Source organism: Stegodyphus dumicola, chromosome 4 (genome assembly GCF_044657685.1).
Source record: "Stegodyphus dumicola isolate Sdum_Otavi_A_Nest chromosome 4, ASM4465768v1".
In the NCBI taxonomy this organism is placed as follows: domain Eukaryota; kingdom Metazoa; phylum Arthropoda; class Arachnida; order Araneae; family Eresidae; genus Stegodyphus; species Stegodyphus dumicola.
Genome location: NC_140771.1, coordinates 244,485,500 through 244,499,981, shown reverse-complemented (window position 1 = coordinate 244,499,981; position 14,482 = coordinate 244,485,500). Strand labels below are relative to the sequence as shown.

Here is a 14,482-nt window from a genome sequence, read left to right as displayed (position 1 = left end):
AATTTGATGAGGTAATAGATAAATTTGCTTCATCCAAGACAAGAAAAATGTATGTATAGTAATTAATTATATTAATGTATTATAATACTATATTGTTGTTAATAATATAATATATATTCAACTTTTAATTGTTTAAAACTGTACTTTTTTAAAAACAGTTATATAAATATGTAAAATAAGTAACACCTTTTTAACTAATTCTAGATCATCGAATGTCTGATTTTTCCGCCGACACAGATACATTTCCGAATCCAATGCTAGTGTAGTTAGGTAGTTGATTGTTCTTAATACATTTTAGAGTATTTTATGGCAGATTCATTTTATTATTATTTACATTATTTTCTTATTACGATTATATTCTACACAATATATTACTGTAAGTTTTTTTAGGGGGGCGCCAAAAAGGTATTTTGACCCAGGCGCCAGCTATACTCGCTACGCCATTGCCAATGCCGTTATAGGCAAGAGCCCGCCATTGAAAGAAAAAGAAAAAAAAAAAAAAAAGATTTGTACAGGTATTTCTGACAAAAGTTCCAGATTTGTTGAGTATTTCTTTTGGTAAAATAAATTTTATCAAGTTTATTAACTGTTTTGTATGAATTCAATCCATTACGAACCCATACGCATGTAACAGTGCTTCATATAATAAATATTTCAAAACGTTTTCAATAATAAAAAACTGCTTTCATGCACTGCTTGAAAATTAAATGCTAATTATTCAAATTTCTTTACCTTAAAAAATAAGTATCATGGTCTTCTATAACTATTGAGACACTAAAGAATTAGATTTTAATATTTTGCATTCATGAAACACAATTTTTTTTACCCACATTATTTCCGCAAATGGTGTTTGAATAGAAAATCTGCAATTGCATTGTTGATAATGTCAGGATACTTCCAAAATACATAGTGAGACCCTTTTTCAAAAGACATTACTTTCAGCCTGCATGATTCATTACCTGTTATAGAAAAAATGTCTCATGAAACTGGAATCAAAATAAATAACAAATCCTTAAATTTATAACTAATATATCTAATAACAAAATTTTGTACACACATTAAATATGCTGTTTTTCATTTGCCTGAATTTTCCCAAATAGTAATTCAAAATGAATAATGATCTAGTCCTATGGAAATTAAAATGGCAAACTATGAAGAAAGGTATTAATTTTTTTTTTAAAAAAAAAGTCAATTTTTCTCAAATATTTTGTGAATCAGAAAAATAAAATCTTAATCTGCTGCATATATATCCTTCCTCCGAAAAGTTACAGGACAAAGGTCATAAAAAATAGAAAACTGCACTTACTATGTAATAATCCTAGTTGCTACCAAAGTAGTCCCCTTGCCTATCTAAACACAACTGCCAATGTTTCTGGAGGTCCTGAAAGCAAGCGAGGAAATCTTCAACTGTGATGCTTGCAGCTCATTTGTCACAATCGTTGGACGTCAGCAATAAGCTTTCCTTTTAGTCACCTTTTCACCCACGGAAACAAGAAAAAATCACAATAATCTTTGACACAAGTATGGGATCACGTCTGGCTCTATCCAATAGTTTAACAGAAATTCATCTTTTCACTTTATGTTCATCTGTTAGTGAGTGAGGATCGATTCTTGCATTAAGTTTCAGTTTTCTTATATCTTCGCGTAAAATTTTATGACATACATCATGATTCAAATGATTAATTCTTCTGATATTATACGCACAGTTACACAACGGTCTTTTAGCAATAACTGTCTTACATGCTTAACGTTTGCATCGGTATGTGCTATAGACGGGCGACTAGCTCTGGGATCGTCTTGCACCGAATCTCTGCCTTCACAAAACCTTTTGTGCCACTCGAAAACATGAGTAGTTTGCGTGGAAACTTGTACAGTACAGGAAAATTCTTACTTGAGATGGCCAAGGTCATGTCAAGTAAGAATACATACCAAGGAGACATTAAAACAACATTTGTTCCTTTTTAGTACTGCAAACTCAGAAATTTAAAAAAAAAAAAAAAATATCCTGCAACTTTTCTGACAAAGGACGTAAATTTCATGAAGCAAAATATTAAAAAAATAAAGAATTGATACTGCAGTATAATCAAGTATTAAACCAGTGCAGTCCCAATTTTTTGGTTTAGCAGCATCTTGATGCCGTTTGTTTGAGTTTTCTTTTATTTTCATGCCAGATATTATTCGACAGCTAGCTGGAACAGAAGTCAACCTCCCCCTTCCCTAAGTGGCAATATCCCCAAATAGGTTTAATGTTTCTTAATTGTCTGAATGTTGTAGCAATTTCTTTGCTTTGTTCTATGCCACACAATGCACTTCATTTTCTTTCTGATTTTTCAAGGCTTTTGACCATCCCCATCTGCAGTTTTTTACCATATTAATCATGTTGCATAGAGCTAATGAAAGAAAATATTTATCCAAAAAAGAAATGGTAAAAGTTTTAACAAGTATTATCCGATGACAGCAGAGTCAGATTTACGTATAAGCTACACTAGCTATAGCTTAGGGCCCTCACTTTCTTGGGGGCACCAAGAAAAATTAAATATAGTATAAATAGTATTAAAATATATTATAACAGACTTGTAAAGGGCTTCATATCTGAAATAGCTTAGGGCCTTATCAAGTCTAAATCTGGCTCTGGATGACAGTTCTGGTTCAGAAATTAGTTCTCATGAAGAATCTTATACAGAAATTTATTCTGTTTCGTCTGATGAAGAATGGATTATTCCAACTACAGCAGTTGAATCCAATTCATCAAATAACAGTTCCATTATTTCTTCAAAAGGAAAATTCCATACCACTTCATCATCTATTTCAGAGTAAGATATTTTTCCTCATCATTTCCACTCTGTATCGATTCTAGAAATAAAATACTAACGAAAGGAAGTTTTGTGGAGCTCAATGATTTACCTTGAACTCTGAAAGTTCAGGGGAAAAAATTCCAGGTTGTACGTTTTTAAAATATTATCAAATCAGAAATAATAGCGGGAACGGAAAGTAATGTCATTTCTGCGCATGTCGACAACAACATTAGACAACAACATGCTAAGGGCAGAAGTGGAAGGAAATCCATGTCAAACAATCGAGGAACTGTCAAACACTCTTAAGCAACTTTGGTCGACCATCCAAGAACATTTAAAGCAGAATGGAAAAATAATCAAAGCAGGTGTTTGAGTCCCCCATAATCTGTCCGAAAAGAACAAAGCCAACCTATCCATCACATGCAACGTATTGCTTCGGCACCAATACAGAACCGTTTTTGGATCGTTTGATTAGTGAAGACAAAAAAATAAGTCCTATATGATAATCCAAAACTCAAAAAGCAGTTTTAATATGGGCTACAAAGGGTTTACATCTCGAAAAGGTGCTTCTGGGTGTTTGGTGGAGTATTCGCGGAATTGTTCATTTTGAATTGCTGAAACCTGGAAAAACTGTTAATGTAGACCTTTATTGTGAACAATTGGATCGAGTGAATCAATCTTTAATCGAAAAATAGCTGGCGATTGTCAACAGAAAATGCGTCATTCTGCAACACGACAATGCAAGACGAACACTGGAAAAATATAATGAATTGGGGAAAGGTACTGCCTCACCCGCCATATTCGCCCGATATCGCACCCTCAGATTTCCATTTATTCCAATCCCTACAACATTTTCTTAGTGACAACAATTGAAAATTTGGATGATGTCCAAAATGCCATCTCGAGTTATTTTACTCAAAAAGCAATTGATTTTTATCGGTCTGGGATTGAAATCTGCATACTAGATGGCAAAAGGTTGCTGATAACGAGGGTGATTATATTATTGATTAAAAAATAAAAACTTGTTACAAATTTATTCGTTTGAATTTAATGTAAGAAAGCGACATTACTTTCCGGTCCCCCTATTAGATGTTTTGGATCAAATGACTAGAAAATATTTGTCAGGTCTCCAATACATGCCCAATGCAAACATTAGTTCCCGTGAATTTATTTTATATGTAGCAAGACAACTATGAAAAAATAATATTTTTCAAAACAAGGAACTCTTTGCTTCCATGAGAAAGATTAAAAGATGTCACTCCTACAAATTAGCGTAAACAATATCAAATTAATCTTAAGTAAGAAAATAAAACTGTAAATGCTTTTGCAAGGGCCAATAAATATGTGTGTGAGATTTGCACAGAAATTACTAAATGAATCATTTGTGTAAGTTTCAAAGATGAAAAAAAATTTTTTTCTACTCTATGAATAACTACTATGAAAAATTGTGTGTAGCGTATAAGATTAATATTAATAAACTATATTCTAAAAGAGAAATTTTTTCAATGCAATTCTGTAAAGTAAAAAAAAAACTCCTTTTTGAAGATTTTTACCCCTGAAACAAAAATTAATTTAATGAACTTGTAGGGTTTATATTTATTTTAACTAACATTTATTTTAAGTTTAAACTATCTTTCCTGTCAAGCCTTACTTTCCCCTGGAACTGCCAATGCCAGAGTATGTAAATTTTAGTAGAACGCGCAAGGATTCAAATTATCAGCGGAAGTATTCTGATTTAAATAGAAAGGAAACGAGTTCGAGGTGTGATATTCTTACATCACAAGCGCTGGGATGGCTACATAAATGAATTAGCTTATGCTTTAAGAACGGCAAATCATGATACTACGGGAAAAACCCCAGCAGAATTATTTTTAGGCCGAAAATTAATTACCCCTTTAGATAAATTATTCTTTGTGCAACAAAGAGAGCAGGAGTTTAAACAAAAAGATGTGCAAAAGCTGATTGATCAGGCGCTTAAAAGCTCGGATACGGCAAGAAATAGGCAGAAAGTATATTATGATAGAAAACGCCGTGAAGCAGATTTTAAAGTATAAAAATTTAAAAGTAAAAATTTAAAGTAAAAATTTAAAAGTAAGATAAAGTATTGAAGCGGAAATTTTCTTTATCAAGTGCCCCAGACAATTTTACGGCAAAGCTAGCTCCAAAATTTGAAGGTCCCTATGTAATTCAGGAAATCAAAGGAGTAGTATTATATCTTAAGAACGAGAGAGGGGAAATCTGTAAAGCAAGTCCCGACCAGGTGAAAAAATACTATAATCCAAATGATTTTGAAATCCTTAAAAGTTTCTTGCAGGACTCAAGTCTAAATGAAGTAGAAGGTCCAGAAATAACAACAACTATTCCACCACCCAAGAAGCAGAGAACTGAAGAGAGACCTAGCCCTTCTACAACCCGGACGTCGGTATCAGAAAGAAAAAATAACTTTCAAACTCTAGCGTTTAAGAAAAACAAGAATACAGATGCACCGCGTAAAGAAACCGTGGTAAAGATCAAAACACCACCTACAACGGATCGCAGGAGAAATTATACATCAAGGAGAACGCGCACACGGCCACAGAGTCAGGTGCCAGCAAGGCCGCCGTTCCGGAAACTGAAACGGCAACAGGAGGAACAAAAATATCAGGAACAGAAGAAATTCAAGAAGGACTCCAGACCGGAGGACGTCAAGACCAGCCGTCCCAGGGAAAAACGGAAATGCCAACAACCAGACGATTACTCCGCCAAGAGGCCAGCATGTAGAGGACGCAAAAGAAAAACCAATGTGGACGACACTCGGAGCTCAGTAAGGAGAAGATTGACGTCCATGAAACCTCTAACTTGGGACCAATATTGCAAAAAAAGAATGACGGAGTTTCAAGCATCGAAAACTCAAAGATAAGTTAAAACCTTCTATAATTTTTTTTTTCTCTTTTGTTCCGAAATGTTATGTATAAGTACGAAGTTCTATGTTTTGACGAAAGTCAATATGTCTCGGTTGAGACTTAGTTTTGTTTTACTTTATTTAGCTAAGGCAAAAGTATTATTTTCTTTAAGTATAAAAGCTAAAAACAAGCATTTTCTGTTGGTCGAAAGACTAATTCTGTTATGTTAAAGCCAAAATTTGGCCGAAGATAAAAATAACTTCGTATTCTTGTATTAATAAGAATTTTTGTTTCAGTGCCGCCAGCTTGGCGAAGAATGAGTAAAGTAAAAATTTATTTTCTCTTATTCATTGTATGGTAAATTGTAAAAATCATATGTATTAAAATTTTGTAAATGTACGTAAATACTTGAATGTTATGTAAAAGTAGAATTTAGTCTAGAAGCATAAAATTTTAGATGCTAAAAGTAAAATGCTTAAAAGGAATGAATTCAAAATTTAAGTATTAAACTGTAGATAAAGTCATGCTTTAGAGCGAAAGCCTGCATGTTTAAAGATGAATGAGGGGGAAGTTAGAATGAATGTGTTTTGTAGGGTTCTCCACCTACACTTGAATTTTTAAGAATATTAAAGTAGCTCATCGAGTTGTAGAATGTCGAGTAAGGTGTGTCTATTTGGTCGTTGAATTCTAACAAATCATGGTGGTTAGGGGAAGTGTTGTAAGACTAAAACACGAATATTCCCGTTTGACACCACACATGGTGGAGAGCCAGGGTAAAGTTAAATTAATGCTTGAAAAATTGAATGAATGTGAATTAAGCAATAACTAAGAAAAACGAATCGTTTAAAAACAAAAATTTATTGTGTCAAGAAAGTGTAAATTATAATGTATTTAGAAAGATACTGATACTTATTCCTTCCAGATGCTGGAAGGAAAAGACCAAGATTGATTGATGAAGTCCAGGAAAAGTTGCTGTAAGAAGAGAGAGTTATAACTAGCAACAGAATTTTAGTATACAATTTGTTACATAAGATTTTTTTTTTTTTTTTTTTTTTTTTGTGTGTGTGTGTGTAAACGAGGTTCTTGACAGTTAGTTCAGAATTAGAGAAACTTACAACAGGTCGTTTGTAGGACCTGCTTCCAAGTTTTCCAAATTCTGGCAGCGGCAAATGTAGGGTTTATATTTATTTTAACTAACATTTATTTTAAGTTTAAACTATCTTTCCTGTCAAGCCTTACTTTCCCCTGGAACTGCCAATGCCAGAGTATGTAAATTTTAGTAGAACGCGCAAGGATTCAAATTATCAGCGGAAGTATTCTGATTTAAATAGAAAGGAAACGAGTTCGAGGTGTGATATTCTTACTTCACGAGCGCGGAGGTAGTTGGCCAGAAATTGAAGAACCCCGCGTTTCGGCCTGTGTGCTTGCCTGGAAGTAGTGTTAATCGTTCGAGTGATCTTCAAGTTTGCTGAATTAGCAGCGGTATTGTAAAACGCGGTGAGTTAGTTACTTTTAGAGAGCCTCGTAGTTAGAGTCTTGTCTTTAGTTTCTTTTCAGGTTATTATTTTTATTTGACCGCCGAGTTGGCGCAGTTTGTGAGCGTCAAGAGCACGCACTTGTAATTTATTACGTTGAATAAAAAGGGACTTAAACCCTTAACAAGACTCTGTCTTTTATCCAGTTTTCACAGTCACCTCTTGGTTGCGTGCAAGTTGGAGGCGCGCAACGCTACAAACTAAATTACACTACATTTTATTAAAAATTTCAAAAATACAAGATTTTTGCATTAGCTAAGTTGCAGTTAAAATGACCACGCTCCATAATTAAATTGAAAATGTCAATGTTAAATAACATTAGAATTTATTTCTTAAAATATTTTTAAAAAAGCATGAAGAATTACCCTTTTGTTTGAGGTTACAGTCTTTATCATAGCGGAAGATATCTGAATCAGCAGCTCCAAGCAAATAAGCAAGTTCAAATGCGCAGTTCTTACCAATCACCCGATCATCCTCACTGAAGGCATACAAAATAGGCAACTCACGAGACACAAGTTGAAGAAATTTTTCTTTAGCCTGTTAAAAGAGATATACATATTATATAGATATATTTTTCAGAACAAGGTTTTAAATATGCATCACATTTATAAAATTTAAACATGTAAACAAATTCTTTTACTTACAATTTTCTAGAGGGAGGCGGAACAGGAAGCTCTAATAGCAATTATAACAATAAATAAGTAAAAATAAATAAACAAAACTACTGTTATGTCAGTAGCTTGGATTGCCCCATCCAGTTATATGTTAATACCATAGTCCCTGAGGGACTATGGTATGGTTTTCATTTTTCGATTTTGCGTCGAATCACTCTGAATGTCCGTTTCACTTTTCAAACTATTGCCACCAAATATTATCGCCCTGTATTATATTTGAAGAAATTAAATAATGAAGGATCTGCATAACTATATGTACAACGCAACGGTACCTACAACCATCAAATTTTGAATGAAGTAACCCTACTGCGAATATGGGCATCTGAAAGCCTAAGTTTGAAATTTTAAATTTGTTTTATTATCGATTTCATGTTTTTTAAAACTGTAACGAATTTTTGATTGGCAAACTCAAGGATTTCAAAGCGAGTAATGGCAACGTTGTACAGAAAAAACATTTTTATCTCCAGTACGTGAGACTGTATTGGAAATTCTAAAGATATGCTCAATTTAAAATTATTTTGCGATATTGCTCTTGAACTAAATTTTATGGTTTAAGTGCGAAGAACATGATATTTAATAAGTAAAGGTAACACACAAAATGCTAAAACAAAGCGCGTCCCTTTGGACGTAATTTAAAATCGGAAACCTTTCAGATTTTAAATTACGTCCAAAGGGGCGTTTTGGACTTAAGTCCTTAGGGACTTAATTACGTCCAAAGCGGCGCTTTGGATTTTCTTTTTAATTTCTAGGTTACTTTTCCAAGATATTAACTTTCTTTATTATTTTATTATTTTTTGCTTAGTAATTTTATCACTTTAAAATATGTGGTGCATACTTCTAAGAGGTGGTGTAAAAAAAGGAACATATACCGTCTTTTTTTAAAAATAAGACATCCTTCGAAAATAAGCCCTATCGTGATTTTCGGAACTTTTTGTAAAATAAGACATCTTCCGAAAATAAGCCCTATCGTGATTTTCGGAACTTTTTGTAAAATAAGACATCCCCCGAAAATAATCCCTAGTTAAAATAATGTGACAAAAAGAATTCGTTAAAGGAAGTGAGTTGATTTTATGCTGCCACCACTGTTGAGGGGTCAGAATAGAGGTTTACTAGTTTGGGATTCAGCCAGTACTCACCGCGCTAAAGACATGATAAACTTTCTTGCTGAGAGGAAGATTGATCAATTAATGATTCCGGCAGGAATGACTGGTTACCTCCAGACACTTGACATTGCAATAAACAAGCCATTCAAGGATCATTTGTGGATGGAAATCAATGAATATATTGAAAACAGAATGGTGAGAAATCATCGAGGTAATTTTGTAAAACCAGGCTTACAAGAAGTTGTGAATTGGGTAAAAAATTCATGGGACACAATAACTGATAGTGATGTTTCCAATGAATTACGAACAGGCTACTTAGACAAGAAGTATTCATTTAACGATAGCTATATCGCAAGACATGAGAGATTCGGACCAATGATTCAACAGGAAATGTATTTGAAAGAAAATCAGAATATAATTCAGAATTTTATTTATGACGATGTTCCAGAAGAAGATGACATGACTGTAATTGAACAAATTTAAATTTCTGTATTCTGTGTAAAATAAATATTAAATAAAAATATATAAATATACTTTTATTTTTGCCCTCCCCCGAAAATAAGCCCTAGCGCGTATTTTGGACCAAAAAAGAAAGTAAGACAGTGTCTTCACCTTCTGACTTGTCAAAAATAAAAACTGCGATCAAATCTTCGCAAATCATTTCAAGCAACTTAAAACATTCGCTTATCCCATCTGTTGCGAATTGTGCCAGATTATATGCTCTTCCCAAAATTCATAAAAGTGGTATTCCTTTCCGCCCTATTGTATCAAATTTAGGTACTGCCTCGTATCCATTAGCTAAATATTTGGTTTCTAGATTTTCCACTCACTTAGACAATAACATTTACACCATAAAAAATTCAATAGAGTTTGTTAAAAAGGTTAAAAACATTTCTCCTAGTAATTTACTCATGGTTTCTTTAGATGTAAAATCATTATTCACCAATGTCGCGGTGGAGGGTGCATTAAGATGTCTAGAAACCAGACTTCGCGAATTTCATTTCTCTTGCATCGAAATTGATGAGCTAATTTCTCTCACTCAACTATGTTTGAAACAAACACATTTTGTTTTCCAAAATAAATATTACAAGCAAACTGAGGGATTAGCCATGGGAAGCCCCCTCAGTCCCATCCTGGCTGATATCTACATGCATTATTATGAATCAAAATTGTTTGAAACTTTAAACTTCCCGGCATGGTTCCACTACGTAGACGATACTTTTACCCTGTTTGAAGGTAATAAAGATGATTTAAATAAAGTTCTATCAACAATGAATTCTATTGATCCTGCTAGTCAGTTCATTTTTGAACTTGAGACTTGCAATTCTCTTCCGTTTCTCGACATTCTAGTCACACGTAACACATCCAACTTCAGTACTACAGTTTAAATCATGTCATCCGACTAAGCAAAAGTTAGCTTCATTTTATTCCTATGTTTTCCGTGCTCTTCAAGTTTGCTCCTCCAAACTAGCCCTTGATGAAGAACTAAATTATTTAAAAGCAATAGCTATTGACAGGGGCTTTCCACCCAACATTATTAATCAAGCAGTTAAAAAATTCTCATCTCAACACACTAAAAGGCACACTCTTGTTTTAGGAGATTATAAAAATTCTGTTGTCATTCCCTTCTTTCCATCAATTAGCTATAAAGTTGCACATATTTTGCAGAAATTTAACTTTCGGGTCGTTTATTCTCCCATCAATAAAATTCCGAGTTCCATACTTAAGGACCCCATTCCGGATATGAATTCCTGGGGTATTTATAGGATCCCTTGCCAGTGTGGTTTAATTTACATTGGCCAAACTAAGAAAGCCTTAAAATTTCGCGTCAAGGAACATGAGGCATATGTTAGAAAAAAGGAAACACAGAAGTCTTCTGTTGTGCAACATTGTTGGTCCGAAAATCACACTTTCAATTTTTCTGCTGCCAAAATTATTCAAAAAACATCTTCCATTGGAGAACTGGTTTTTCTAGAGGCATTTCACATTCATAAAAATCTTTCTGTTCTAGTTAACGATCCTAATTCCAATCCAAATTTGCCTTCGGCCTTTAAAGAAATTATGTTTTAGTTCTGGTTTCACCAACAGCGCCACTTGCTTATTCTTGTCCAGGCTTTCTTATCTTATCTAATCATTTTTTCCTATCTTGTTCATTTGCGGTTTTGCAGCTGAGGATGGTGGTTCGGTAAAACCATCGAAACTAGTCCTGTGGAAATTTTGTAAATATAACGCTGATTTTTGTTGTTTCTCTTCTGAATTAGTATTTATTCGGCGTGTTATTGGGTCTTAATTAAGACAGTGTCTTATTTTCGGAAAAAGACGGTATAATTAACAACCATAATAGAAGCACTAATATTACTGCTAGTTATTATCATATCTTTGATTAAAAGTGAAATTTCCAGTTAAAGTTACAGAATTTAAATTTGAAAGTCTGTATTACATGTAGAGGCTTATAACAATAAGTTTTAAATTGAACTAAGGACAAAATTGTTAGGTGTCCTTCCAGTACCCCTAAAATGCTGCACTAACTAGTCATTGAAGATGACCACCAGAAGAAAAACAACAAAATAGATGTGCAACAAGAATTCTGCTTCCACAAAAATTTACTATACTCTTTCCCGACAGAATCTCTGTCGGGAAATCTAATTGTCTAATCACTTTCTTCTGTAGACAGAATCTTTAAGCTCAACTCATTTTATCTGTATAGTATAAATTGTTATGAAGTATTAGTATCTGTAAAATATAATATTTCATCTGTAAAATAAAAATTGGAAGGATTTTAAAAAGTTGAACGAATGGCTTTGAAATACATTAGCAAACAATTTCAATTCAAGAAATGCTAGGAATATGTCACTTTTGAATGAACCATCCCTTTTCTGAATTCAAGAAGTAAACTCTAAAGTTTCTATGTCTTACATTAAAAAATGCTATGCTAGAAATACGTAAAGGGAAGCTAGGAAAAAAAAAAAAAAGAGCCACATTATAAAGAGCCACACTGCATAAAGTTATGTTTGATATTTTAGTTATTCATTTGCAAACCCTTTACAAATTACATAAACTGTACGTTATTAAAGGTACGATGGAATTTCACATAAGGAGAAATGATTTTTGGACTACTGCTTGCATATTATAGGTGTTGGTGTTGGTGTATTTAATTATGGCAAAGCACACTAGGGCTATCTGCCTAAGGGGAAGGATGCCTTCGTGGAGGACTTTCTAAGGGAAACTGGTTCGTATACACGTTACACATGGGGAAAACCACGAAAACACCCATGCAGCCAGCCCGTTCGGGGGATTCGAACCTCGGACCGAACTACCAGTGTTCAGCAACTTTACTGCCCGACCGCTGGTGGGCCTGCATATTATAGGTAATAAAATTCTGTGAGTAATTTCAATTAATTATGAATAAAATAACTTGTACACAACTGAAATATAATAATGAATACTGATTATAATAATATTAATTGTAACACACACACTCATATAATTTAAATATATATATAATTTAAATATATATATAATTTAGTTATTTACAAACAAACAAACAAACAAATTAAAAAAAAACATTAAAATTCAAGCTCTTACAGTTCTGAGTTCTCCACGCCCATAAATTTCTAAAAGACAGAAATCATCATTCAAAGCATTTCTGACATCAGATTATCCTGATGCACCATTACGAACATCATCCCTATGTGGCCGCAGGTCTATCAGATCGGCTTGGCATCTTGAGTTTAACTCCAAACTGACTACTTGTTTCACAACAATACATGTTTTAGATGCACTATGTTTCATTTGACATTATTTACATAAGTTTTAAATACAACATTACAACTTCATATTAATATTTTTGTATTTGAGCATATGTGTTCTTCCTCCATGGGCTGTTCTAGTGTGAATTTCAGATAGTATACTGAACTATTCATCATTGGTAACATAATACTGTATATTTGTTTTTCCCGTTTTTTTTTTTTTTTTTTTTTTTTTTTTTTTTTTTTTTTTTATGGTAGAATTAACTTTTTCTCATCATTAATTTTTAAAATGTCAAAATGTTTTAATCATCTGTAATCCAAAGATGCACGCACTTAGTTTTAACAGAAATCACTTTAGAAAGTATTGTTACGAATTTGGTATTTAAAAAGCTAATGTTAGTTCAATTAGAAATTAAATGGTTTTATTTCTCGCGCAGTGCAGCGCGTGACGAATATTAAAAGAAAGCTAAGCCGGAAAATTGAAAATACAAGAGCGCGTGCATTAAATAAATAAATATCTCTTTTTGATTTCGAGAAAGTACTGGAAAATTCTAGCGCGTGATTTTAAAATCTTATAAAAGGAGGAAAACATCTCAGTTTGTAGTAGTTGCTTAGTTTGTTGTTGTTTAGAAAACTACTGTTGTTGATTGTAGCGAATTCGCGGATTAGCGTTCTTTAGCTGTTTTGAATTACGTTCTATTGGACATTTGAGTAGTTAAAAGAAAACTACTGTGAGATATTGTAATACTGCATGATAATTTGAGAAAATTTAAGCATTTTTGTTGTGATAATAATAAATTTTTGTTCATTTTTCATCGGACTTGTGCATTCATTTCATAACGAACCCGTACGCACGCAACAATTTTTGGTGTCAGGAGTGGGGTTTGAATGCCAATAACAAGAGCGATGGAAGAACAATTGAGACAGCTCATTAGTGCTTTTGCTGCATTCCAAGAAAAATTGGAAGCTGGCCAAGCATCATTTAAGGAAGAAATGAAATTGGGCCAGGAATCCGTTAAGGAAGAAATGAAATTGGGCCAGGAATCCGTTAAGGACGAAATGAAAGCCGTTCAAGCTGGTCAAGAAGAAATGAAAAGAGAAATTACTTGCATAATAGAAAATAAATTTGAAGCTATGGAAGGCAGAATTGACGCAGTTGAAAATAAAGTTGGACATATTGAAGAAAGAGTTTCTTCGGTGAAAGAAGAAATAGAAGAAAGAGTTTCTTCTGTAAAAGAACAAATTGATGAGAGAGTTTCTGCAGTTGCCAAAGAAATGGATACTTTAAAGAAATTCGTAGCGTCGGCAGGGAGCAGGAGTGATGATTTTAAATTCTTACCAATGCCTGCTCGTCCACCTCTGAAGCTATCCACATATGATGGGAAGACCTCCTGGCAGGTGTATAAGACACAATTTTCTATCGTGGCGGATGCGAATGGATGGGATTCCCAAGCTAAGGCCTGTCATCTCGCCGCTTCTCTAAGAGCCGACGCAGCGGATATCCTTCAGACTCTTCCCGAAAACAAAAGGTTAGATTTCGAAGCTCTGTCCGGCGCCTTGGAGTTGCGCTTTGGGGAGAAGTGTTTAAAAGACTACAGCAGGCTCCAATTAAAATCTCGTCAACAGAAGCCTACCGAAACACTTCAGGAGCTCGCCGCGGATGTTGAAAGGCTGTCCCATCTCGCCTTTTCGGAATGCCCGACAGAAACAAGGGAAATCCTGTCCTTGCAATACTTTATCGACA

General features: G+C 33.8%; 1 protein-coding gene across 1 annotated transcript in view; it reads right to left on the bottom strand.

Moving 5' to 3' along the window:
* Positions 1-831: 831 nt before the first annotated feature.
* The window catches only part of LOC146997847 (uncharacterized), a 45,430-nt gene continuing 31,779 nt past the window's right edge, over positions 832-14,482 (bottom strand). The window contains exons 6-7 of the mRNA XM_085814415.1: positions 7,578-7,749; positions 832-959 (exon numbers count right to left, since the gene is read on the bottom strand). Coding sequence (XP_085670541.1) covers positions 832-959; positions 7,578-7,749 — 300 coding nt within the window. The remainder of the gene's footprint in view (positions 960-7,577; positions 7,750-14,482) is intronic.